Source organism: Ipomoea triloba, chromosome 1 (assembly GCF_003576645.1).
Source record: "Ipomoea triloba cultivar NCNSP0323 chromosome 1, ASM357664v1".
Taxonomy (NCBI): Eukaryota; Viridiplantae; Streptophyta; class Magnoliopsida; order Solanales; family Convolvulaceae; genus Ipomoea; species Ipomoea triloba.
In genome coordinates this window covers 27,834,332-27,861,890 of record NC_044916.1, presented here as the reverse complement: position 1 = coordinate 27,861,890, position 27,559 = coordinate 27,834,332, and the positions used below count along the sequence as shown (strand labels likewise).

General features: G+C 35.2%; 4 protein-coding genes and 3 non-coding genes across 14 annotated transcripts; 4 read left to right on the top strand and 3 right to left on the bottom strand.

Moving 5' to 3' along the window:
• Positions 1 to 958: 958 nt before the first annotated feature.
• Positions 959 to 4,841, top strand: LOC116023355 (ABSCISIC ACID-INSENSITIVE 5-like protein 5). Of its 2 annotated transcripts, none has more exons than XM_031264357.1 (5): positions 959 to 1,117; positions 2,063 to 3,165; positions 3,874 to 3,945; positions 4,038 to 4,067; positions 4,488 to 4,841. In XM_031264357.1, the coding sequence occupies exons 2-5, from the start codon at positions 2,080 to 2,082 to the stop codon at positions 4,557 to 4,559; spliced, it is 1,260 nt and encodes a 419-aa protein (XP_031120217.1). In that variant the 5' UTR covers positions 959 to 1,117; positions 2,063 to 2,079; the 3' UTR covers positions 4,560 to 4,841. The 2 variants fall into 2 exon arrangements, with proteins under 2 accessions (XP_031120217.1, XP_031120212.1); XM_031264352.1 differs by lacking the exon at positions 959 to 1,117 and adding an exon at positions 1,142 to 1,906.
• Positions 4,842 to 7,051: 2,210 nt separating this feature from the next.
• Positions 7,052 to 7,124, top strand: TRNAR-UCU. Its single transcript has one exon. It is a non-coding gene; the product is annotated as a tRNA-Arg (tRNA).
• A 128-nt stretch (positions 7,125 to 7,252) lies between these two features.
• On the top strand, positions 7,253 to 9,394 carry LOC116015910 (thioredoxin M3, chloroplastic-like). Of its 2 annotated transcripts, none has more exons than XM_031256080.1 (2): positions 7,253 to 7,653; positions 8,761 to 9,394. In XM_031256080.1, exons 1-2 carry the CDS (start codon positions 7,443 to 7,445, stop codon positions 9,072 to 9,074), a joined length of 525 nt encoding a protein of 174 aa, XP_031111940.1. In that variant the 5' UTR covers positions 7,253 to 7,442; the 3' UTR covers positions 9,075 to 9,394. The 2 variants fall into 2 exon arrangements, with proteins under 2 accessions (XP_031111940.1, XP_031111935.1); XM_031256075.1 differs by having other exon boundaries at positions 7,261 to 7,653; positions 8,755 to 9,394.
• Positions 9,395 to 9,905: 511 nt separating this feature from the next.
• On the bottom strand, positions 9,906 to 9,977 carry TRNAS-AGA. Its single transcript has one exon. It is a non-coding gene; the product is annotated as a tRNA-Ser (tRNA).
• A 286-nt stretch (positions 9,978 to 10,263) lies between these two features.
• TRNAP-AGG lies at positions 10,264 to 10,335 on the bottom strand. Its single transcript has one exon. It is a non-coding gene; the product is annotated as a tRNA-Pro (tRNA).
• A 4,071-nt stretch (positions 10,336 to 14,406) lies between these two features.
• On the top strand, positions 14,407 to 18,328 carry LOC116013946. 5 transcript variants are annotated; one of them, XR_004097315.1, is made up of 3 exons: positions 14,407 to 14,615; positions 15,614 to 17,289; positions 17,851 to 18,328. XR_004097315.1 is itself a non-coding variant. In XM_031253930.1 (2 exons), the coding sequence occupies exon 2, from the start codon at positions 15,648 to 15,650 to the stop codon at positions 17,229 to 17,231; it is 1,584 nt and encodes a 527-aa protein (XP_031109790.1). In that variant the 5' UTR covers positions 14,407 to 14,615; positions 15,614 to 15,647; the 3' UTR covers positions 17,232 to 17,453. The 5 variants fall into 5 exon arrangements, 1 of the variants encoding a protein (XP_031109790.1); XR_004097316.1 differs by having other exon boundaries at positions 14,408 to 14,615; positions 15,688 to 17,289; positions 17,867 to 18,328; XR_004097314.1 differs by having other exon boundaries at positions 14,408 to 14,615; positions 15,618 to 17,289; positions 17,867 to 18,328.
• Positions 18,329 to 18,591: 263 nt separating this feature from the next.
• LOC116013931 (probable receptor-like protein kinase At1g49730) lies at positions 18,592 to 22,770 on the bottom strand. Of its 2 annotated transcripts, none has more exons than XM_031253900.1 (9): positions 22,611 to 22,770; positions 21,833 to 22,384; positions 20,925 to 21,203; positions 20,558 to 20,819; positions 20,371 to 20,423; positions 19,918 to 19,985; positions 19,744 to 19,833; positions 19,562 to 19,646; positions 18,592 to 19,474 (listed from the first exon to the last, which is right to left on the bottom strand). In XM_031253900.1, the coding sequence occupies exons 1-9, from the start codon at positions 22,690 to 22,692 to the stop codon at positions 18,951 to 18,953; spliced, it is 1,995 nt and encodes a 664-aa protein (XP_031109760.1). In that variant the 5' UTR covers positions 22,693 to 22,770; the 3' UTR covers positions 18,592 to 18,950. The 2 variants fall into 2 exon arrangements, with proteins under 2 accessions (XP_031109760.1, XP_031109769.1); XM_031253909.1 differs by having other exon boundaries at positions 20,925 to 21,197.
• Between the last annotated feature and the right edge of the window lie 4,789 nt (positions 22,771 to 27,559).

Below are 27,559 nucleotides of genomic sequence, written 5' to 3'. Positions count from 1 at the left end.
TGAGTACTACTAACTCTCATCCATGTAGGAGTGTAGTCAACAGTTGCCTCCACCAAGGCTCGAACCCACTCCCATCATCCATGTAGGAGTGTAAATTGGGACACCGGATGCCACTAGACCACAAGGTCTTTGACACAAGTATATGATTTGGTTACCCAAATAATTATATATAGATCACATTACCTAATTTAAATCATATATCATTCCATTAATTCAATATATCTCCTCATTTTTTTGCCTCCTCACTCAACTCTCTTCACTTCATCATCACTTTTAAGATCCATTGTCTTGATTTTTATTTTTTATTTTTTGTATTTTTAAAACATGTATTCCGATTATAGAGTCATACATAACCAACCATCAATATTTGTAACATCTCAATTTCACCCTATTGCCAAACATGCAAAATACATTCACCAAAACCCATTCCAATTACCAGGTATTTGATTCATATTTCAATTCCGATTACCATGTTCGAACTAAACGAACCCTAAATCCTTCGACTAAATCACATATTGACTTTTTCATTCACTTACACTACAACCACATAATTAATATAATATCTTATATTATAATTATATGGGAAAGTATTTACACAATTATGTTAATTTAATAGCTTTAAATTTTTAATTAAATGTTGAGTTAGAGATGCCAAAAAGAGAAGGTAAAAAATATCTAGTAATGAATAAAATACTTATACAATCATTTCTATTTTATCACTCTATCTAGGATCTACCCTAAAGCCAACGAATAAAGAGGTAAAGATTATCACAACCTATCATTTAATGGACAGGTCGGAAAGTATAAATCAGCGGTGCAAAATCTCCCACTTAGCGCTCTCCCATTGGCCGGACGTCTCCTTCAACGCTACAGCATCCTCTCAGCTGGTCCACGTTGCAGAAGGTGCAGAGGGCACGTAACTGATCAGAAACATTAAAAAAATTTGGGGAAAATCGAGTGACTTTTTGGAGATTTAAACCGGGGGGGGGACTCGTGTCTATGAAGGGGCAACAGACACTTGTCGCCTCCACCAAGCTTCAACCGGCGAGGAAGAAGAAGCCAACGACACGCTTCCCCAACTCCGTCTGTCTATCTGTCTGGCTTTTCTGTTAAAAGGGTAATATATAATTTTGTTCACTCTTCTTTTTAATTTCTGCGGGGTTGCTGTTTTCCCTGTTTTCTCTCCGGGTTTTGTTTCGTTTTCTTATTGGAATAAGACAAAAGCCCAAATCTTGATCGTATGGGATGGACAATTGGACACTGTTCTTGTTAATCAGCTCAAGAAATTGAAAAAAAAAAAAAGATGAAGAAGATATGATGGGATTTTGTTATTGTGGATTTGTTCTGATGCATGTAATGATTGTGTTGTTTTAGAGAGTTGGCGGATTCTTTAAGAATGAATGGTTTTGCTTTGTATTGAAGCTTATAGTGCAATTTTCTTATGACTTAAGCCTTCTGATCCGATTGATCTGGGATCTGAATGCAAGGGAAAGTGTATTGGAGCAGTGAAGTTAGTGAAGTCAAAATCTGATCTTGCAGCTATCTTTTTCAAAGAGAGATATTCTTGTTTTCTTTTTGAAGAAGATAGCATTTTTTTTAAAAGAGTGATGCCAATTCTAGTGACTTGGGGTTTAATTGTATTCAATCATCAACTTTAAAGACCATGCATTTAAATTCTGTCTATAATTAGATGTATTGTCATTTAATTGCATAAGATTTTGTTTTTTAGTGAGGAGAACTTGGCAGGACACTTTAAATTTATGTATAGACAATGTTGATGCCTTTAGATTTGTTGGTTGAATTATTGATGTTCTTGCTTTTTATGGTGAAACATTTGTGTTGGGAGTGTGGTGAAAAGTTAAGCAAAGAGGATGAGAAAATGCCCAAGGCCTTATGCCCTTTGTCTGTGAGTCTAAATTGCAATCTCATTCTCCTCACATCTGATGTACCAGAAAAGGAGGAAGAGAAAACTGTTATTTCACTGCTTGAATTCTATTCATATTTAATTGATATTATTAGATGTAATTGAAACTTACTGCTTCTTTATCATTCATATGATCAGTTTCAAGTAGCCCAGTTATGGGGTCTTATTTGAACTTCAAGAACTTTGGGGAGATGCCACTGCCAGAGGGCAATGGAGGCAAGCCAGCCAGTCCTTTCCCATTGACTAGACAATCTTCAATATACTCTTTGACCTTTGATGAGCTCCAGACATATGGGGGACTTGGGAAGGATTTGGGGTCTATGAACATGGAGGACCTCTTGAAGAATATTTGGACAGCTGAGGAGTCTCAAGCCATAGCATCTTCTGCTAGTGCAGCGGATGCAAGTATCCCCGGTGGGAACTTGCAGAGACAAGGCTCTTTGACATTGCCTCGGACGCTTAGCCAGAAAACCGTTGATGAAGTGTGGAGAGATTTCCACAAAGAGACAGAAAACGGCTCCAAGAATGATGAAAATGGTGGTGGGGTGTCAAACTTTGGGCAGAGACAATCTACGTTGGGAGAAATGACACTGGAAGAGTTTCTGGTGAGGGCAGGGGTTGTGAGAGAGGACATTCAACCCAATGGTGTTGGATTATCTGGTGGTTTGAGTCAACTGAATAGTATAGCCTTTCAACAGCCAGCTCAAAACCCGGTCGGTTTGAGCAAACAAATCGCAGCAAATGATAAAAACGCTGTGATTCCTGGTGCATCTAACTTAACGCTGAATGCAGGTGGTACCCAATCGTCCCAGCAACAACAGCTTCAGCTACCGCTGTTTTCTAAACAAACAACCGTGGCTTTTGCCTCCCCTATGCAATTAGGGAACAATGCTCAGCTGGCTAGCCCAAGGGTGGGAGGAGGCCCTATTGTTGGAATGTCGAGTCCTCTTAACACTAGTCTTGCTCAGGGTTCTGTTATGCAGGGCGGAGCAATGAGCATGGTGGGTTTATGCAATGGGGCCACGACAGCAATAGGCGGATCGCCTAGGAATCCATTGTCTTCAGATATCGTTACTAAGAGTAATTTGGATACATCTTCGCTGTCCCCTTCACCTTTTGCATTCAATGAAGGTGGAAGGGGGAGGAAAGCTGGTAGCTCTTTAGAGAAAGTAGTGGAACGGAGGCGAAGGAGAATGATTAAAAATAGAGAATCTGCTGCAAGATCACGAGCCCGGAAGCAGGTGATTTATAAAATGAACACCACACATATTGTGGCTTCTAATTTTTCCCTTTGGATCCTTTTCACCAAATACCTTCTTCGTTTTTGTTTGTGCTTTCAAATGTCCTGTTGCAGGGGAAGGTTTGCAGAAAATCACATATAGACTTTGTTTCCAATCTCAGTAAAACCGTAAAACCTATGAACAGTAACATAAACTGTAATTCATAGACCCCCTCAACACACACACACACACACAAAAGGCACTCCGGGTTTGGGTGTCAAAATTGATGCATTGCATGCCATAAAATGTTAAGTGCATTACTTGGTTAAACCTATTTCTTTATAATATTTAATGATTTTCTTTAAGACTAGTGATAATGTTGATTGTTTTTGGTAATGTGATAATTAACAGAAATGGAATGTTATCTAGTGAAGAATAATATTATAAGTGGACATGTCCGTGGATTTGTCTTTGCAATCATATGATATGCATATACCATGTGTTGGATTTACTTTAATTCAGAATGGATACAAATACTTCAGCATGCTTAGGAAATGGTTATTTTGAGGAATCTGCTATTCATTCAATTATGTAGTACTAGTTGAAAAAAGAAAAAGTGTCTGTGACTCTGTTTCATTTACTGTGGAGAAGAAGCAAATGATAGATTGGTGATTCTGAAGTTGATGAATAACACGTGCTTTGGATTTTCCCGTTGCATGAATATGGCAGGCCTATACTTTAGAATTGGAAGAGGAAGTAGCAAAACTAAAGGAAATAAACCAAGAACTGAGGAAGAAACAGGTAACTTCACCATCTGAGCAAAGTGTTGTTCTGTTGACAAAATTATACTAGAAAACTATGATTGTGATTGTTTGTGTTTTGTGTTGTTGCAGACTGAACTCATGGAGATGCAAAAGAATGAGGTAAAAATGACTCTTGTCTCATGTCATGCTATTGAAATTTGCATGCCTGTATTGAATGTTGTTCATAGTTTCATGATGCAAAAATCTATATTTTGTTTAGTAGTTGCTACATTAGAGCATATAACGGTATCACTGTTCCTTTTCATAAGGAAGGTCTCAGGTTCAAGTCTCATCCCAATCAGGATTGGCATAATTTGTTGAACAGATAGTATGGATAGGTAGAGTGTACTAAAAAAAACAACTACTTAGAAATAGCAACCTAAGAAAAGTGGAATCACATTAGTGTTTAATCCTTAAAACATCTTCAAAGACGAACGTAGCACAAAACATCTTTTATGTTTGGTTGTCTAAACTTCACAATGAATCACACTCCCGGGTTCTATTCTTGATCATCGTGCATCATGTTGTACTTGTTTGCAGAACGAGAAAGTGAATATGCCATGGGGAGGCAAGTCGAGATGCTTGAGGAGGACGGTGACCGGGCCTTTGTAAAAGAATTGGGCAGAAGCATAAGATCAACCAGAGTTACCTCATATGTAGTTAGGCAGGTTCAGTGAATAGTGTACTGTGATCCAATTCAGGGAGTGATAAAATAGCTGTGTATAGAGAAGTAAGCTGTCATTTTGTAAATTAAGGAAAGGATGATCTTAGCTTTAAGGTTCCAGTTTGATATTTGGTGGTTGTTGTACACTGTGACAGTAGTGTAATCTGAGTTCTGTAATCTCTCAGTTTATATACTAATAATCTATTTTAGCAGTAATGATTCAAGTTGTAGCCTGCATTCTTCCTCTTGCATGCAACCACTCCAGCTCAATGCTGGCATACATTAGGGCTGGACACATTTCGGCTTAAGCCCGAATTTTCACGGATTTCTGACTTAAAAATTTTAAACCCGAAAATTTTTCGGGTTACATAAATGTAGTCAAGTCAAATCCAAACTCGACCCATGACCACAAAAATTTTCGAATAACATAAATGTATTCAGGTCAAATTCAAACTCGATCCGTGACCACCTCTACACACCCTTGGTAAGGGCATTCCTAAGTGAGACATTGGGGAATTCAAACTCACCTAATTTGCTGATATTTCATATTGGGAAAGAAAAAGCTTGTGAAGGCTTGCAGCCAGATCATGCTAGAGCCTAACGAGCTTTAGGGATGTATACTCTGTTTAAGGAAAAAACGTTAAATAGACTACCGAACTTGTATGGTTTGTACATTATTTATAGGTAAATAACACTTACACGTAAACATTAATTTTTTAAAATTAATTATATTAAATGTCAAGTCATCATCAATTTAACTTGTTTTACTTGTAGCAACAAGTAAAAAATGCTTAATGTTCTAATTGTATATATCTTTTTTCAATGGTCTAATTGCGCTAATCATACAAGTTTAATGACATATTTGACATTTTTTCCTACAATTAATATAGAGTTAATTTCAGGATGGTCATTTTGACTATTGCCATTTACCAATTTTTATTCACGACTTTCAATTGGATCATAAATAGCTCATTTTCTATTGATATTTATCAATTTTTATCGACTTTCAATTTAACCATAAATGATCTATTGAATATTGATTTTGTTTCAAATTAATTTAGTCATCTAGTTAACTCTCAATTTAGTAAACATTACATTTAAGGATAATAATGTAAAAATCTAGTCATTCACATTCCCACTAGACCACTAATGATGAACCTGATGTATTAAGTTTATGAACTCAATTTGCCATCTCAATAAATCATTTTTATATTATTAGCCTTAAATTTAATGTTTACTAAATGAATATTTAATTAGAGGACTACCATTTGTGGTCAAATTGAAAGTGAAGAATTGAAAATTTGTAAATTAGGGCTAGTTGAAAATTATATGAAAAATAGGTCAATTGAATTAAAAACAAAAATATTTGATGATTTGATTATATTTTCATAAAATGTTTATGCTTATCCCTAAAATAAAAGATAATTGAAGTGAGAGCATCCATAGTTTTTTTTTGTGGTTTTTTTTTATAGTTTTTTAAGTGTGATTAGAAGAGAGAAGAAGAAGAACAAAAAAGAAGAAAAAAAAAATTAATCTAACACATACATCAGAATAAGATCAAAAAGCAGCAATAAAAAATCTGGGCACCTTCTGTGAATCACACGATTCTCTCCTGCTGTCCTTTTGCTTTCCTTTCTCAAATTGTGGAGCCCACAAAAATTTAGTTCTTGCAGGAGAAATAAATTTGAAAAAACATCTTTCGCACTAGTTTAAAAATCAAACATCAGTTTTTATTTCTGACAAAAACCAACAAAAGTTCACAGTTATGGATGCTTTGATGGAGAATCTACAAATATGTATATATATAATATGAAGTAGGGATTTCGAGTGCTATAAGAGTTACCTAGCAGGACTAGTAGTGGTTCTTCTTGGGTTCCTCTCTCCTATACAATAAAAAATTATGAAGTAGGGATGACAATGAGCTAGATATTTTCAAGTATCTAATCCTCTCAATTCTCAAATCGTAATATGATGAGTTTTGGTAATGGTTATTTGGATTCAAGGTTTGTGTAGAGAAAAGAATACATGTCATTGGTTACGCGAGTTGTGAAGTACTCATACAAGTACAGACAAATGAGAATTATGTTTCACGTAAGAAGTGTGGACTAATATGATCTGTTCATCTATGACAATTAATGACTATAAAATTAAAAAAAAAAAAAAAACAAGTCAAGTGGTCAATGTCATAAATATACAAACTTCGAAAGTTTATATATTTATGAGATGGACACCGCTCCTTTTTTTTTTTCCCTTAATTTTTGTATTTTTCAACAATTTAATATATTAGATCTATGGCTCACATTAATTTACATTTTTCACGGGAAACATTGGTGACTTGGCTCTTAAGAAAGAAGGGTGGATGACTGATTGACTGGATGTACGTATCGCAAAACAGGCTCAGTTTAGATTAAATTGTTTATAGTCAAACCCTCAAATAGCAGCGCCCGTGGCCTAATGGATAAGGCGCTTGACTTCTAATCAAGCGATTGTGGGTTCGAGTCCCACCGGGCGTGAAATAATTATTTTCCCACTTTTTTCCCCCGCCTTAAATGCTCTTGACTATTCTGCCCCGAGATATTTGCATACAATATAAATACTGACTTTTATTTTATCCTGCACAAAATTAGAAATGTATCTGTCAATCACCATCGCCAACAGAATCCGAAATAATCACGTTTTCTCTCTCCCAAACAAATCGGCGACTTAATTATTAATCAATCTGTGTCATCTGTCCTGCGGCTCAAAGAAAACGTCGATTTTCATTTCAAAGATATTTGCGGCGAAAGATATATACGGATTGTCTCTGCATTTTTTGAGATTTTGAGGGCGTAATGGCTACTTCTGTATACTTCATCACTCCTCCCTTTATACAGCTCCCGCCGTCTCTCCGCCGCCGATCGCTCTGTTCGTTACCGTCCAATTCTCCACCGCAGTTGATCCGAGCAAGTATCGGCAGCTCCTTTCTACTCAACCGGAACGTTAGGCCTCGAGAATCTAAGTCCCCCTTCCATTTACGCGTCTTCTGCCATCGTGACGCCAAAGGTCCAAATTCTAATCCCTCTCCCTCATTCTCTCACGTATGAGTGTTCTTTTCAATATATCAAATCTGATTGTGAGTTTCTAATGCGTACTAGGTTTTGTGTTAGTTGAGAATGATTCTACCATGATCTAATGCTTATTGTTTCGTGATTTTAAATTTTTATCTTACGGAAAAATGATATGATCTGATATATAGTCAACTTTCAGAGTTACTTCCATAAATTATATTGAATTACTGTGCCTTAGTAATTCCAGTGTGAATCTAGGGGACTTCTGATATCTGTAATCTGTGCTTAATTCTGTGAATCAGGAGATATTGTTTTTCCTTCTCCTCCACCTCTTCTCTCTTTTGGTTTTCCCCACTATGTGCTAATAATATTGTACTGAATCCTATAGGTGGATAGATACTCTTAAATTTCCTGAATATTGCCATGGAGTTTACATGGTCACTTCAGGTGGTGAGCATTCTTTTTTTGTTTCATACCCAAGAAGGGATCCTTAATTCTGAAACACTTGTTTAGAACTTAAACTTATTCCTATTTTTATGTGAATTGTGAGTGCTATCAAGGTCTCAAGCACTGTTGAAGTGTTGATCTTCTTTTTGTTTGGTCATTTTATTGTTAGTTCCTTGTGCTACATTCTTCACACCTAAACTAGTTTTGGAATTCTCATTTGGTGGTGTGTTCTTGTGCTCAAAACTCTTAATTATGCCACACTGCTTCTGTCTATTTGTTAGTTTGTTTACTTGTATCATTTTGCCAGCTTGCCACACTATACTGGTTTGTGAAACTATGTGATTTCTTTCACTGAAACAGGCCTTAATTAAAGGTTGTATTGAACCAACTAGTGATTGTTATTTTGCCTACTGGAGTTCCTGCAACTTGATTTTTGATTAGCTGAAAACTTGATGTTGAACCATCATCAATAACTTTCAAACCTGAGATTATAAGGAATTGGTCTTTGCAGTTTGCACATTAATGTAAAACATTTCTGACATGACTTGTATTAGGATATCAGAGAAAAACTTTTTTTTTTTATTTTTTATGGTGAAACTGAAAATTGGAAGGTTAAACGATATTGACCTCTTTACATTATGATGCACAGCTGCAGTTGTGACTGGCAAGTCATGGGACAAAATGATTTTGAACAGCGATGTCCCTGTTCTTGTTGAATTTTATGCAAGTTGGTGTGGCCCCTGCCAGATGGTCCATAGGGTGATGGATGAAATTGCAACTGATTATTCAGGAAGATTAAAATGCTTTGTACTTCATGCGGATTCAGACGTGCAAATTGCTGAGGACTATGATATCAAGGCTGTGCCAGTGGTGATGCTGTTCAAGAATGGGGAGAAACGCGGTTCTGTCATAGGTACCATGCCCAAGGAGTTCTACGTCGATGCCATCGAGAGGGTTTTAGCCTCATAGATGGAAACATTATGAATGGCTGATCATAAATTCTGCTCTTTCCTTCCCTGTCAAACTGCATCTTATCCGTGTCTCACGGCAACCAAGTTATAATGAGAGACTCTTTGTACAGAAATTTGATTGGTAAGTCTAGTGGTGAATGATGTTTGAGTGGATAAATGTTCTGTTGATTTTTATTTTTGTTTCTCCTGTGTATTCAAATAAGCTACTTTCTCAAATAAACATGTTATCGAGAGGATTAAATGATCATAGACGAAAGAAATCTTCAGCCTGACCTGTCAATATTAATAATAACAAAATTAATTTTCTATTTGAGTTTATACATTAGTGTACTTTTTCTTCTTCTTTTCTTCTTTTCATTAGAAAAATGATAGATAAACAAAAAGTGTTTTTATTAACATCTATTTCTCAATTATTATATTATTTTTTAAAGAACAGAGTTATTTGAAATTCTATTTTTTAACCTATAAATAATTAGTGATAGGTGGCAATAATATTGAATGGTGAGGTCATATGTACGCGTTTTGATTTTAATTTGGAAGATATAAATGACAGATAAAATAATACCTGGTACAATTAGTTGTATGTGCGTATGGTGATAGAGCGGGTAGACAATAATAGTGATGTTGGGAAGATAAGTGAATGGTGATAAAGCAAGTAGGAGGTATATAAACACACAATTAGTAGTAGGTGTCCAACTTCCATAAGTACGTTTTTTAAACCAACTATACATTTTTTAATTGTTACGGGGCTCACCTTCGCTTCTACCAATCATGAGTATGTTTTTTTAAACCAACTATATATTTCATTGGGTTTAATTGAATAGCAGAGGGGGCATTCCAAGAATTGAACTTGGGACCTCTCGCACTCTAAGCGAGAATCGTACCACTAGACCAAATGCCCATTTTACCAAAATATTTTAACTTACTTTATTTTAAAACTGATTTTAGATATGTTAAACCGAATAATTAGTTTATTTTAACTTACTGTATTTTACCAGATTTTAGATATGTTACAAACTGAAAGATTAGTTTATTAAATAGAAAAGGAATTGAACTCAGGACCTCTCGCACCCTAAGCAAGAATCATACCACTAGACCAAATGCCCAATTTGCCAAAAGCTTTGAATTACTATATTTTATCAGAATTTAGATATGTTAAACTGAATAATTAGTTTATTAAATGAAAAGGGGCATTCCGAGAATTGAACTCGGGACCTCTCGCACCCTAAGCGAGAATCATACCACTAGACCAAATGCCCACTTGTTGAATTTTTGTGCAAATCATGTTTTCGAGTTCTTGTTTATTTCTGGATCCAATCCAAAAGCATGGCGTTGCTTCCTTGCGTAAAGTGTCAACTGGAACAACAATTACAAAATGGAAATGGGGCATTCTGAGAATAACCTCCGGGCCTCTCGCACCCAAAGCGAGAATTATATTACTAGGCTAAATATTCAGTTATTGATACTAGTGACAACGACGGTGAGAACATTATAAAAATATTAACATTTAGCAATGATTTTGAAAACGGCTTTAAAAAAAAAAGTCACCAAATGTCTTTACTGATAAAATAAAAATGTAACTCGGACCATCAAACTAGCGACTTATATAAAAGGTATTGATGAAGTTAATTTTTCGTCACTAAATGTTATGTTTACCGACGTTTTTGCATGGTCTTGATAATGTAATGGAAAACATATTTTTCTAAACGAAATATTACTGAAAGCATCAACAGTTTGTGACGAATGAAGTAAAATATTTCGCCAACAAATGTGTGTTTTCCATACAATTATACTTATCATGAATAAATTTAATTGCTGATGAAAACTAAAATGCGTCAATAAAAAACATTTATTGACCATTGTGGTAAGGTGGATCAATGCGACTGATTCTCATAATCTTATAGAAGGGGTCAAGGCAAGGGCGGATTTTAGGCGTGCAAGATGTGCAACCGCACAAGCCCCAAAATTTTGGGGGCCCCTAGTCCAACCTAATAGTTAATATATGTATTTGTGATTATATTGGCCCAAAATTAAGTTTTTTGCATTTTTCTCTTTGCAAATTTTCTTCAATTTGCAGTTTACTTATACTTTGATAGGGCCTCACTTATTACCATCACAGGACCACGCAAATAAATAAATAAAAAAATCGGCTCTGGGTCAAGGCCCCTAATTAGCTTGGCCAATTTCACATGTTTTAATTTTTCCACTCAATAAATAAATGTACGTTATTGTTATGTATGATAAAACTATTTGTAGTAATATGTTAAGTAGTTCATTACGACGACATGCATAAATTGTTCGTATAGTTATTGCCTTATTGGGAGGCAATTGATGATATTACCATGAAAATGAGTGTAATGCTTTTTAATTCAATGGGTGTATTCTTTTAAGTATTTATTCATATAACAATATAATATAATATGTGTAGCTTTTATGCTAATTACCCATCTTATATACGCATGCAATTCGTAATCTAGAACCAATTTTATATGCATGACGAAACTTTAGTTCAATTCCCATTAATTGTTGTTGTCATTTTGTTACGTACTAAAATTTAGTACGTAACGAAAGAAACCTTTCGAGCAGGCTTCTGGCTCCAATCCGTATTCGAGTTACGATAACTCCAAAACAAAAAACAATATAATGAAAGAAAATGAAGACTCGTCAACATAATTTTCTGCCTCCTTTACATTACATAGAATACCCTATATATACTATCTTACTTCCTAAAATAATGTATTTATAATAATGGAATAACCAATTATTTTCCTAATTACTAATTACATATAAATGCTAATTATTTTCCTAATTACATATATAAGGTAATATACATTATTCTTGCTACATGATCATGGTCAATCGATGGTGTATCACTCGTTGCCCCTTCGAAAATCACCTTGTCCTCAAGGTGGATGTATAAGTGGTTCATCTCTTGAGTTCTATCCAACACAAATATTCAACCCAGATTTTTGGTTGAAAAATAATGTTAGGAAGATTGTACATTAGGTACAAGGTTCGACCAAACCAACACCATTGCAATATAGAGACAAATGAGAATTCCTCATTGTGTAGCCCAGTAACAAAATATATTGTACCTTGCAGTGTGTTCTCCTGGATATAAACTGTGTTTGCCATGAGATTGATTTCTTCACTAGAAGAAACTAGTGGCACATAAATCTTTTCTAGCACAATTCCATCCTCATTAGAACTCAAACTTGTATAATTCTTCATAACTGACATTGGATCTTCAACTGTCAATGGGATATTACGAGGGGATGGTGGTGATATCAATGGTGGAGCCTTGTCGAAAATGTGTAAATTTTTGTCCATGCTTAACTCCTTGAGATCATGAACACTTTTATCATCAACCACATTCATTGACACCTCAAACTATAGTTGATCTTTTGGCATTGTTTCCTTGAGGATATCTATATACTTTCTCGGGCCATCTAGTTGACGCTGATCTTTTTCCAATTTATGAAGATTGTTGTGAGACGAATAATTGCCAGTGCCATGGTTAATCTCCTCAATTGATACAATCAAACTTTGCAAAGTTTGATTAATGGTTTGAAGTTGGAGATTCAGATTATTGGTGTAGATAGTTTGATGATGGACTAAAACTGAAAGATTTGTTACTAACAGATTTGCCATAATGGTATGTAAACAAATCAATAAGTTGATTTCAAGAATTATGATGAAAAAATCAGCAATGGAAGAAATGTAAATGCTTGTTGCTCAATCTGCGTGGTTTTTTTTTGGGTTTTTTTTTTTTTTTTTTTTTTAAGTTTCTAAGGGAAGGTTCCAAAAATGAAATAAAATAAAATAAAATAAAAGGATAAAGGATTCTCTCACCAATATAATCAATGAAAGCACCAATGTTACGTACTAAAATTTAGTACGTAACGAAAGAAACCTTTCGAGCAGGCTTCTGGCTCCAATCCGTATTCGAGTTACGATAACTCCAAAACAAAAAACAATATAATGAAAGAAAATGAAGACTCGTCAATATAATTTTCTGCCTCCTTTACATTACATAGAATACCCTATATATACTATCTTACTTCCTAAAATAATGTATTTATAATAATGGAATGACCAATTATTTTCCTAATTACTAATTACATATAAATGCTAATTATTTTCCTAATTACATATATAAGGTAATATACATTATTCTTGCTACATGATCATGGTCAATCGATGGTGTATCACATTTTCCACATTGAAATTCCACATGCTGCGTTTGAAAATTTGAAAAATGATTTTCAGAAATTATTTTTTGGATTTTTAATGTTTGACTAGAGGGGAAAAATGGAAGTCAATGGAAAATAAGGGTATGATCAATGAAAAATAAAGGGGATTTTTCGGAAAATGATTTCCCCCTTTTTTTCGAGGAAGTCATTTTTCGTTTGCAGCAGTAGAGCAATCAATCACCCCCAGTCATCGCCGCCAACACAATCACCATCACCTCCACCACCACTACAATGCATAAATGCATTTGAAAATACTTGAGTGTGCATTTAGAAATGCTTGACAGTGCATATCAAATGTCGATTGAAAATGTTTGATTGTGTAATTTAGAAATGTTTGACGGTGCATATCAAATGTTGAAAATCAATGAAAAAGAGATAACTAAAAGTGTATTTGATAATGTTTAACGATGTGCATTTGATGATAGCTGGAAGTACATTTAGAAACTTTTGTGGTGACACGGGGAGAAAGATGAGTATCAAGACAACTCTGATGCATTTGAAAATGCTTGACAGTTCATTTAGAATTGTTTGGCAGTACATCTGTACAATCGCACTTGAACCTGATCTCGCGCGCGCGTATATATATATATATATATATTATTCATAATGTTGAAATTTGATTTCTCCTTATCTCATTTAAATATTTGGAATATTACATTGATAATAGAAATTATGTTACTTTGTTTTTCTTTATTGTAACAAAAAAATGAAATTTGAGGAGGAGGGATTACAACTTAAATATATGCATGAACAACTTTGACTCAAGTTGTCAAGTGTTTTTTTTTTTAAAAATACTTAATGTCTGTAATTATTATTTTATTACATTAGTAAATTGTTTTAATGTTATTATAGTTTTTGGTTGTAATTATTGATTTATATCTTTTAGGTTTATTTTAGATTTAAAAATAAAAAATAAAAAATTCTCAAGCTCACTAAAAAAAATACATAATCAGTTAACGAAAAGTATGTATATGCAGTCCATGATGACATAACTATTGCTTTAAGACTTTAAACACGCACAAAGAATTGAAACTTAATTGCGTCAAAAAACGTTTAAAACCCCAATTACGGGAAATAGAGAACAAAAGTTTTGGTACTATTATTACAGCGCCCCGAAGCGAAGGAAGGCGGTCTAGGATTCCGAATTCTTCTCTATCCTTTGCCCGCCCGGTTGGTCAGACCAAAATCCTCTCCGGTTAACCTACTATTCTTCATCCTTAGCAACGCTGCAAACACCCTTTTTCTTTATATTTCTTCTTAAATCATCGGCTCCGCGCCAGATTCGGGTAAGCTTCTTTCTGGTTCCTCGTTTTTATTTATTTATTTAATAAATTCTTGATTTTGCGATTTGTTTATTCACACCACTCACTGTATTGGAACTCGTTTCTGATTGTGCCTTAGATCCTTCAATATCTGAGTATAGATAATTGGATTTCCCCCCCTTTTTTCCAGTAGGCTAAAGTCTTTTCCTTTAGTTGCTGATTACGAATTTCATCAATTTGGTGTTTGTAATTGACTAATTGTGTGCTGTGGCTATGAATTTGATGTGACACTCATTGGGTTTCAACCTTGACTTGTGTTCGTTATAAAGTTTTTTTTTTTTTTTTAAAAAAAAATCAAAGAAAGCTTTTGCCGGATAGTTGTTTGGTGGTAGGTAGAGCTGAGTAATAGCTAGAGCTGGAATCGAAATTGTGGGGGAATTGAGTGGAAAAAAGAGAGAAATTTCGCAGAAAAGCTGAGGGAAATGCAAAAAATTTCTATGCAAGGTCGGCATATCAGGTGTTTGTGAAACCGAGTAGAATTTCTTGGATAATTACAACTGAGTATTTAGTACTCGTCTAAGTTGCAATAGCTGTATCCTGCACTGATTCCCATAAACAACAACCTAGCATGATTCAAGAGAGGTATTTTCTGGTACAAAACTCCTGAAATAGAAAAACAATACCATAAGTACTTTAAAAAATTTAAATTCCTTTTATAGTTATTGGAGACTAGTTAAGAAAGAGGGCATTTATTAAATAAAAACAATAATTATGGTTCTCTCCTGTTGTTCATTCCCTTGAAACATGACTAATATTTGGAAAGGAAATTGGGGAATATCATAGGTCAATAACGGTTTATTATCATGAGAAGCTCATCAATGATTTCCTTGCTATATAAATACTGTTTTCTATTATGGCTTTGGTGGATCCCTTGTTAAAATGTTCTAGACCTATGTTGATCTTTTAGTTGCTCAAAGTGTTTACTATCGTCTTTTTGGTGCCTTTTTTACTATCATGTGAAGCCAGGATTGCAGTGATTTTTTTATGAGATAGTTGATGGCACATTCAAATGTGTTGCCTCTTATCCTGTCTTCAGAATCATCAGACAAAAGTGGTAAAGCCATCTTAACTGCCAACATGAGATCCGCCTTTCCTCATCCTCAGCAGAGCTCTGATTGCTTGAATGGACCTGTGGCCATTCTTTGGGATATAGAGAATTGTCCGGTTCCAAGTGATGTGCGCCCAGAAGATGTAGCTGGAAATATAAGAATGGCTTTGCATGTCCATCCTGTAATTAATGGAGCTGTCACAATGTTTTCTGCTTATGGAGATTTTAACGCCTTCCCGAGGCGATTAAGGGAGGGTTGTCAGAGAACGGGGGTTAAACTTATAGATGTTCCCAATGGAAGGAAAGATGCTGCTGATAAGGCCATCTTGGTTGACATGTTTCTTTTTGCTCTTGACAATCTTCCACCCTCTTCAATTATGCTTATATCTGGGGACGTGGATTTTTCTCCTGCGCTTCACATTCTTGGTCAACGTGGATATACTGTGATTCTTGTCATTCCTTCTGGTGTGGGTGTTTCATCAGCTCTCTGTAATGCAGGAAGGTTTGTTTGGGACTGGCCAAGTGTGGCTCGTGGTGATGGGTTTCTGCCTCCCAAAAAGGGGTTGTATCCTCCTCGTGGAGGAACAACAGACATTGCTGGTGCTCTTATGGCATGTCCTATTAATGATAACTCAGATTTTCAAAATGAAGAAGAGGCGATAGTCTACAGAGGCATCTCACAGAGCTATTGCAGTACAAGGGACTACTCGATGATTTCACAGACTCTAGCTGAATACAATAGCACTTCAACTTCTGTGCCATATTACTCTGCAGGTATGAGATCTCAAAGTCTTCCATCTGGTTTAAATGACGTTTCAGCTGGAACTGTTTCCAACTATGACCAGAATGACTTCACATGGATTCAGCCTGGGGATCTCAATGGTTTAAAGGGACAGCTAGTGAAATTGCTTGAGCTCTGTGGAGGCTGTCTGCCTCTTACACGCCTTCCTGCGGAATACCAGAAACTTTATGGGAGGCCTCTTTATGTGTCAGAGTATGGAGCATTGAAACTCGTAAACCTTCTGAAGAAGATTGGTGATGCATTGGCTGTGGAGGGGAAAGGTCAAAAGAAGTTTGTCTATCTCCGTAACACAAGAGCTGGACCAAGTGCTCCTCCACAGAATCAGGCGAAAAAAGATAAAAAAGGAAAAGGTGTTCAGGAAGATAACACTAAGGCCACAATAGGAGCTGGATCCTCAGATGAGTTCTCAGATGATGAACAAATAATTGTTGAAGAACATAGGGGGAGACCGGAGAAATCTAATTTAGAAATGGTGACACTATCAGAAATTACTAACAAGAGCCTTGAGAAGTTCAAGTATGAGCTCCAAGAGATTTTAGTGAGCTATTCATGTCGAATTTTCCTTGGCTGTTTTGAGGCAATATATCAGCAGCGGTACAAGAGACCACTGGATTACAAGAGCTTGGGTGTGAATGAGCTGGAAGAACTGCTAGATAAGGTAAAAGATGTGGTGGTTGTACGTGAGGAACCTGCTAGCAAAAGAAAGTTTTTGACTGCTGTTGGTGGCTAGAAAGAGTTGACAATTTCTGTTGATAATGTCTCTACTTCCTTTAGAGTCTGTACCTGAGGTATGCTTGTTCTACCCTGCACTTGGCCTGTTTTGGCCTTTTCCTTTTCATAGCTTTCTTCTGTACTAAAGTTTCATAAAGTTTGAAGGGAAGGAAAAAGTCTTGTGTGGTTGGTGTTTCTTGTCTTGAATTGCCAGTTAATACTAATGATGAAATTGCTGAAACTGATCTGCCCATCTTTGGCAAACTTTCTATATATAATATTCATAAGTACAACTTTGAGTTGTTCTTTGCAGACATCTTTTTAGCCATGCTGGGGGATGTAATTTACAGAAATATGGTGCTTTATAACACATGTATTGTTTTTCATCTTCATTTGCCTTTACTGCCCATATTTGAGATTTTGCCATGAGAAAAGAGTAAGCAGCATATTTTAGCATTGTAGCATATAAGTTGGTATACACCAGATTACTATACATGATGGTCTGTAGAAGAAGTTGAAATTTGTGGAGTATGATTGCTGGCGAAGGTGACAGCCTAATGCCATAGCACTTTAGGCAGCCTAATGATACTTTGTCTACTTTTGTTTTATCATTCATTCCTGACTAAGTCCTGCTTAAGGGATTCTTCTGTGCAGTTTGTTGAATCAAATGAAGTGCTATCTCTAGATATGAGGCTCGTCCATCTCTTGAAAAGGATACCTTACTGTTGGAGTGTCCCCTACGAGTACAGGCGTTCTTTTGGACTCTGTTTTGGTGCTTTCCGTTGCCTCACCTCATTGAAGAATGGAAATGGTACTGTAGATGTGCTAGCAGTGAGTTTTCTCCCCTTTCGTATTGATTGCAAATGCTGTTGCCAGACTTTTAAACAACCAACAGATCTGCAGTTATTTTAGGTTTTGTGTTTTAGAGTCTTTAGCTTAAACAGAGATATGGGGTGCCCCCTAGAGATTGGTGCTTCACTGCAACTCACAAAATTTGTGTATTCTGGGAAGAGAATATTCCCTTGTCCATGTTGGCAATGATGTATTCTGTATCATCACTGATAGCAATTATAGATATATGATTCCAGTTTAGAACAAAGTTGTTTTACTTAGCAACCAGTGACATTCTACTCAACTATTCCCATTAATGCAAGGGGTGTTTTGTGCCTTGTCATTGATTTATATATTTCCTTTATTGATTTCAAAACAAGTTCTCATTACAAAAATAAAACAAAGAATTGAAAAATACACATCTCTATAGCTAATGTGTCATCTTGCTAGCTTGTGAACTGCACTGTGATACATAAACTCACAATCAAACTTGAATGATTTCAAGAACACTGATGACCCATTGTGGCAATAGAAGAAAACATAAGAGGGAAAATACCACTAATTCCTCCCTTTAAACTTTCTGGCAATCATCAAAAGAACCATCATAACAAAAGAATAAGATTTCTATAGTACAATACATTGGTGTTTGTAGCCTTTACTCCAAAGGACGATACATTTCTTCTTCCAAATACTGCCTACTGTACCAATGAGTTAAGCCCGTGCAGGCCAAACGACGACACAGTTTGTTTGAATTAGTGGCTGCTCTTTAACAGGAACACTACACTCCCTTCAGCAAAACTGCAGCACTGCATCGATCTATAATCCTTTGCTTCCTGTACGATATATTGGCCAACTTGGTAGGCCGAAAGATGTCATTTTAGAAGAGCGAAACGCCTGATGGTTGATCTCAGAAGGATGGTATATTGGAAGGAGACTCTGGAGAGCCGCTTTCGATTAGGAAGCTCCTACTACAATATGACCTGGAAGTACTTGACGAGGAAGCTAGACATCTTGCGTCGCCACTGTGAAAAGCCCCACTATGCCCTCTAGCTCTGCTCGTCCTTCCCCTACCTTCAACTTCATCATACTCTTCGACAAACCCATTGTGCATTGGGTCCGCACACTCATATAGAAGCCTGAGGACCTGCTTGATGGAAGGCCTCGCACTCCCTTCTCTTTGCGTGCACCATCTTATGATTGCCACTAGGGTCTGAAGTTGATCAAAGTCAAACGAGTCTCCAATGTCGGGATCCACAAGTTCAGTTATCCTCGAATCAGACATTATGTATATTTGGGCCCACTCTACCAAATTCTTGTTGTCTTGAATCGCTCGTCTTGAAGTAACTAGCTCTAGTAATACAACTCCATAACTATATATATCACTTTTCTCAGTAAGCTCCTGTGTGATAACATACTCAGGGTCCATGTAACCTACGAATTATACCCGCAACATCATATCTTTAGCCTATAAATAAAGAAAAAATAAACTTATTTCATTGCAAAATAGCTCTTTCTAACCTGGGGTTCCCCTGATATCTGTGCTGACAGGTTCAAAACAAATTGAGCCGTCTTTTGAAGCATGGGCAAGGCCAAAATCTGCAACCTGGAAGACAATTCAAGGCAAAGATAGTGTATCTAGAGTACTCTTAGAAAAAACAGTTTGATGATTACTTATAGTTCGGTTAGAAATTTAGAATTACCTTTGCAACAAAGTTCTCATCCAGCAAAATATTGCTCGACTTGATGTCTCTATGGCACAGTGGAGGGTCACAATAGAAATGGAGATATTCCTGCATGGAGGTGAAATTTAGTCATCAAAACGATAACTGAGCCATAACGAAATCTGAAAGTTATTTGGAATAACCAATCAATACCAAAGCATTTGCCACATCAATTGCAATTTGAATTCTGGTACACCAATTGAGAGGAGCCCTGCCGGGAGCTTCAAAAATAAAAGGACTGTTAGGCAGTGAGAGAAGAAACAAAATCAAACAATTCACATTCTTTTGTGTAATCACAATGACATGAAAGATATAGAATGCAAAAGAACTCGATTTTATTTCCCCTTTTCCCCATGCCTTTTTAGCTAGATATCATTTAGTGTTCAGGTAGAACAAACTCACTTGTGGGTCAATATGCATCGTTTCTACCTGCCATATGATTAATTTGCATATTACTATTCATTCAGTAGGTAGATTTCCCACAGAAAACCACTTGTATTATTATCAGTTTTTTTTCCCCATCTCAGAAACAACTTTATGTGAAATAAGCCCAAAAATGGGGGGAAATAAAAATAAAAATACAAAATACAAAGATAAGAAGAATACAATGGAGGTGATCCTTTAAGCTTCCATTTGCCATATACTCGTACATGAGAAATCTGCACGATGATGTTTATCAGTATCGGTGGCATTCGAAGTTAAAATTAAACAAGAATATGGAAGAATATGAATATCTTGATTTTACTCTCACTCGAATCGAGGGGCATAAGTATTTATATATGTGAAAGAATACCTTTCATGTTTTTCGACACAAAAGCCTCTTAGAGCAACAAGATGACGATGGTGTAACCGAGCAAGTAGCTCTATTTCTCTACAGAACTCATCTTCTGCCTGCTTAGAGACTTTGTCCATCCTCTTCACTGCTGCTGCAGAACCATCACCGAACTCAGCTTTAAACACAGTGCCAAATCCACCCTGTCCGATGATTGTGCTAAAGTTGTTTGTTGCCTTTTTTGTCTCCTTGTAGCTGAATTTTCTGAACATACAAGTGGAGCCTGCATGCATTTCACGTATGTAGTCCATCAACAAACAGGTTAAAATATCTTAACAATAAAAAAGAATATTCAGCTGGTCATGTCTCGACGAGCCTGCAATTGTACCTTCCTGAAATTTTCTAGGCGGGAAGGCTTTTGAAGATAATTTATCAACCTCAGATTCTTCCAGTTGCTTGCTTTTCCGTCGGATAAGAATAATAAGTATAACAAGCATCAACACAGCCAATACTGTAACTGATATGCCAATAACTGGAACCAATGTCAGGTGGTATCGATGGTGCTCCCCTTTTATGGTTGTTGTCAAGGCAAGTTGAGTTGGACTGGAAGCAACATGTGGACTCGGAGACACCTGAGGTGAATGTAGTGGCGGAGATGGCCCTGAAACTTTCAAAGGGATAGAACAAAATCAAATAACATTCTGTCATTACCTTGATGATGTTAAAGCTGAATTAACAAATCATAGACGATAATATGCTGAAAAACATTAAAAGATGAATTCATTTGTTTAAAAAGTGTGGACGGCTGGAGATGACTACTGAAGGACATTGTGTTGAAATAAGGTCACAAGCAACTTTTTTAGATTCTGGCTTTCTTTTCATTTTCATCACTTCACGGAATAAAACCTAAAGAACGTTAAGAGCTTGATAAATGTCTAGAATGAAGTTCTGAAAATGGCAATAAACTGAAAGAAGAACTCAATGGATATGGATGTTCTTGCTTCACATATGAGCATATCTATTGAGCTTATAATATATAAACATAAATGTGCAATCCAACTAGTGCTTTTAGTTGAGATAGAACAAATGCTTCAATTTGGTATCAAATCATGTTAGCATATAATATATAAACATAAATGTGCAATCCAACTATCAGCTTATGCTACTTTAATTATATAAACGCAAATGTGCAATCCAACTATCAGCTTATGCTACTTTAATTATATAAACGTAAATGTGCAATCCAACTATCCGCTTAAACTTTCAGTTGAGATTGAACATATGCTTCAATTATACCTGGAGGAGTAACAAGCCCTTGAACCCCAAAGAAACAGCCTGCAATATCAACAGCAGTGGCATTGTCAACCGGGCTAGCAAGTGCAACAAACGTTGCATCTCTGCAAGTGCTTAACGTTGTATTATTAGTCACACCCAGAAGATTCCGGAGATAAGAAATGCCAGCATTCAAGCACTTCTTGCAAGCCCCCTCCGCCGACAAAGGGGATTTGCAATTCCCAGCAACCTCGGCAAATTTGGGAGACTGCAGCATTTGGGTGACAGTGGTCCGACCTTGGCATTCATAGTTGACAGGAATCTTGGTCCCAAAACCGCAGAAAACAGTGGCGTTTCTGGTAACCCCGTACAGCTGTAGAGTCTGTGCAATGCTGCGGAGACAAATCTCTGAAACCTCAAAGTTAACTCCGAGGTTGCTTGTTTCGTTTGCATATCGAGCAACGGAGATGGCCACCATGGAATTAATGAAGCGGCAACACTTCCCTCTGGATTCTTTGGTGGAGCAAAGGGAAGCAGCTAGTGTGAAGTTGGAGCCACTCAAATCTAAGGGGCAAACTGCACATTTATTCCCAAAACTTGCAAATAAGTTAAAGATTCAAAATTTAAGGGAAATATTGGCATTCTTGACACCAGACAAATCGCGAAACAACATTTGTACATTAATTTACCCGAACAGATGGTAAAGAAAGTCCAAAGTTGAGCACTTTTGGAGTAAATCCCAGAGAGAGAGAGAGAGGTGAAAGTGGTGAAATGAGCAGAGATATGGATGGGTAGAAGATACCTGAATCAGCCATTGTTAGGGAAAGGTGCATTTGAAGAAAAATGAAGAAACCCAGAGAGAGTGCGGGCGTGTAGAGTGCCATGGCGGAGCCTCGAGCTGAGGAGACAAGAAAAGGGAGCACGGGGTGGTGTGGGGTGGCGTGCGAGGTTTCAAGTGGGAAAGGGTTGAACGCAGAGACACCAAGGCAAAATGTGCAGGGTGGTGACTATAAAGACGTTGACTAGCTTGGACTAGTGGCACAACCCCACCCCACATTGGGACCTTACATTTCCTACTTTGTGAATCACCCAGATAAATCACGATGACTTAACTGATCATAATAAATTATATTTTTGTTCACTTCACTCACTCAATCCTTAGTCTTTTGTGACAAATTTTATCTCTGACCAGTATAGTTGAACTATTCATGCAGACATTAGATTTTATTTCTTAATTTTGTACCTTGATGTAAATGAGTCAGTGAGTCACCCAAATCAGTCATTGTTATTGATTTTGTGCACAAAAAATCTATACTCGCACCTTGAAATGTCCAAGATTCAAACTCTAATTTGGGAGTAGTAACTCCAAGATGTTGGTGAATGTTTAATTCTATTTTATGGAATCATGGGATATGAATATTTGGGTCCGTCGGGCATAATTAGGGCTATCTTTTCTTGAAAGAAACACTCCAAGTATCACATTCACAACAGGAAGCAAGGCATTGATCTTGCGTGCATGTCATACATAGTAAGTACTATACAGCATACTCAGCTCTTGAGATTTACTTTAAATTTATTATTACTTTGAATTCATCGTGTTTAAACTCTTTAATCAATCTCTGGGGTGGGCGAATCTAGTAAAGTCAGCAATTTTATCCATCGTTGGGAATAGAATAAAGCAGCAAGAATTTGGGTGTTAAAAGAAAGAAGGGTTAACAGAAATTAATGTAAGGTGGAATAGTCGGTGCCGCTTCAAAGTGCAATCTGCGGCCACCTAAGCAAAAGTGCAAAAACAATTAATGGATTGTGGATGTGTGGGTCTGATGATCCGATGAAGAAGGAGGATAAATGTGGGCCCCGCAGGACTGGTTGCAGATGCTTCTTGCTTGAGAGCGTCGCAACCTGCCAAATAAGGACACCACCCATTACCCGCCCGCTTCATCGTCGCTCTCATTTGCCCACCTCGGCTTCTTTGGAGCCTTTTGTAACTCAAACACGTACCTTTTTTTTTAAACACTATTATTCTGTAGTATCTGTTCATTAACTACTTTCTCAATTTACCGAAAAACAAAAAATCAATATTATCTCTACTGTGGCTCGAACTCACCTAATACAACGTGTATCACTAGACCATAAGGTCTTGGCAACACATACATTAATTGCATGCTTACTACCAACATTTTTTAAACTAATTTTTGTTTCGTCTCATGTATGTTCAACTTATATCTAGTATCGCATGCAATTTGACGGTGTAAATCAATTCTCAGACATGCTAAATTTTAATGTGTATCCACCTCAATCTTGAAAGATGTTTATTTTTAGTATAGTTTAGTTAAAAGTAAATTAAATGTATTTTTGTATCAATGGTTCATTTTGTTATGCGGATAATTTTGATTTACGGTATCAATAAATTATTGTGTTATTGTGTGGAATATACATTTTTAATATATTAAAATTATATTATTTGTATACTGAATATACATTATTTGATAATATATAAAAAATAATAATGTATTTTCAAATAATGTACTTTGTGTATACACATAATTTACTTTTTATTTATAATTTATACAAATGTGCGGACCAATTTCCATAAAATAATGATTGATAAGCATTGCTCAAACATTAATTGGGCCAAAATCAGCGTGTTCATTTCATAAATTATACTATAGACCATAACCTTCATTGCAATTTAGATAGATCACATATGAATATTCATTTTAAATATTTTTAATTTACTAAAATAAGCATTTAGTACAAAAAAATGAATATTTAAAAAATAAATGTTTAATTTTTTAAAAAATGAAATTTTAGTATATGCCAATAATATTGGTTTATATATATATATATATATACACACACACACACTATGCCAACCAAGTATAGTCCATGATGTAATAATTATATTAATTTGGTGATATACTGGATTAGAAGACAAAGTCGAGGCTGAAAGAATGGGCTGTAAACTGGTCTGGTTATTGTTTCATCGGTCCAACCTGCATCCACGTATAGTTTTGATGCCCACAAGTCATCTAAGCCTAGAGGGCTACTCTTTCTTGAGGGATATTATTCAATTTCTTGTCGTTTTTGCACTTCTGATCTGTAATGGCTAATGGCTAGCTACACCTGATCGCTTTAATTTATATACATAAAGTTTTATTTTTATTAACATATATATATAGAAGGAACGTTATGATGAACCTAGAGTAAATGAAAATAGATATGATGTACATGCAATTTAGTGTTTATATACTTTAATATTTAGATTTATAATTATATAAAACAAATATTATGAGCATATTGCATGATAAGTATTATTAAGCATGATATGTCTGCCCGCAGTGTAATAGTTATATAAATTAAAATTTGCGTATATTATATAGAAGCAATATTATGAGCATACTATACATAGTTAATGGAAATACATATAATATGCATATAGTTTAGTGTGTATCTACATTAATGTTTAGGATTATAGATATATAGAATACATATTATGAAAATATTACTATATTATAAACATAATGCATAAATTGACACTTAATATAAAATTATGCTATTTTGGACTAGGATCTGGTATGCATGGTAGACATTGTCCACGATATAATATAATTGTGGTGTTTTATAATCAATTGATTATTTGATAACTAATCAATTAGAAAGTATCACCTTGTATATAAGAAATTTCAAACATTTTCTTCTATTTCATTGTCATCAACTAGAGCAGAGTTCCCTATTTGGTATTAAACTATGAGTTATGAGTTGTCAAACCTTAATGCAATTGTAATCCAGACCAGGCCAAGCAACTGCCTCAATATGTCAACTAACAATAAATCCCATGTGTAATTGAATCGTTAAATGTATATAATTTTACCAATAGGTAATATTAACAATTATTAAATATTAAAGGTATAGACTTTGATCATCTTTCACGAATAATTGATTTTCCATAAATTAATAATACGCAATTGACCTATTCTTTCCATTTAAAATTTGATTTTCATGGTTATTTTATTTATTTTTGCTATATATCCACGCTCTCCACGTTTGTTTTGACCAAACTTGAATTTGCACTAACAACCCAACTAAACCCAACACGATTGAAAAATTGGATAAAATAATCTAAATGCATTATGACTAAGGGTCCGTTTAAAATCAGAAAAATGTGTTTTTTTTTTTTTTTGGTGAAGAAGTGATTTTTTAAAAATGACTCATTATCTAAAAAATATTTTAATTTTTTAGTGTTTGACTGAATGTCAGAAAACTGTAATTTTCTGTTTGATTGATTCATTTTCTAGAAAATGAACATATTATTTGTTATAATAATAATAATAATAATAATAATAATAATAATATTATTATTATTATGTGGTGATGGTGGCCTGGTGGCCGGGGTGGTGTGGTGTGGGGTGTTGGTGGTGGTAGTGGTAGTGGTGTTAGTGTTAGGAGGTGGCAGTGGTTGTGGTGATTGTGTGTTGTGTTGTGGTGGTTGTGGTAATAATAATAATAATTTATAACCTGACTTAAAAAAGAAAGAAGAAAGAGTGAAAAGAGAAATGAAAAATAAACAATCCAGAAAATGTCTTCAAACTAAAAAATTAGGAAGACATTTTCCACCAAATTGAGCTTTTTTTCATTGACCATAATGAATATTTTCCTTTGACTTCATTTTCCTTAAATATCCAAACACAGAAAAATTCAATAAATGACATTCAAAAATCATTTTTCGGGTTTCCATCTAAATGGACCCTAAGTTTATTCTTACAATACTCTTTTTTTTTTTTTTTTTTGAAGATACAATACTTAACCACTTTTTAAAAATGAACTATACTATGGAGTATTTTATATATATTATGTATATTTATAATTCACTCGCTATTTTTGTACATTATTATAATTTCAACACACTTTCAATAATTACTAAAAAAAATTTGAAAAAAAGTACAAAGTTAGAATATAATACTTGTATGTAATGAAACTATTGCAAACCATTTAGGACTATTATATATGTTGGGGAAAAAAATAATGTGGCTATGGCATATAATGGAAGACACCTCATTGCTGAGATATTTACACTATTACCAAGAAGTGTGTTCTTTTCACATGCTACCTACCAAACTAGACATCAAATTCAATTCTACCATAGCTTATATGTGTATGTACAATTGTAAATACAATGGAAACAACGAAGTTTGTCTTGGGTATGTATATGGAATTTGTTTTCAATTGAATAAGATTATAAGTATGATTCTTTTGAAAATAACATAAAATAAAATAAAAGAAGGCATTAACAACTAACTTCATTATATATGAAGCATTTTAATACATAATGTCAAAAAGATATATTTATATTTCTATAAGTAATTTTTACATAGTTATTAACGTTTATTTTATTGGACGGGATTTAACATAAAACCAAAAAATACATGTATTTACAAAATATAGGGTGTGTCCTCTCCTTATCTTTCTAAGGTTTTATACATTCTTGAGTAATAAATACAATTTTTTGTTTGATTATTTTAAGAATGCATACTATGATTGGTCACTCTCACCTCTAAATAAAAATTAACCCTCTTGAGCGCGCATTTGAGATATGGTGAAGACAAAGCTATGCCTTGATCTATTGAAGACGATAATCCTTGGTAGGTTGAGGATGAAGACCCCAAGGTCTATTAGGGATGAGAAAGCTAAGACGTTTTAAGATAAGGATTCATGATACAGTTGTTGAGGATGGGAACTCTACGTCGGATG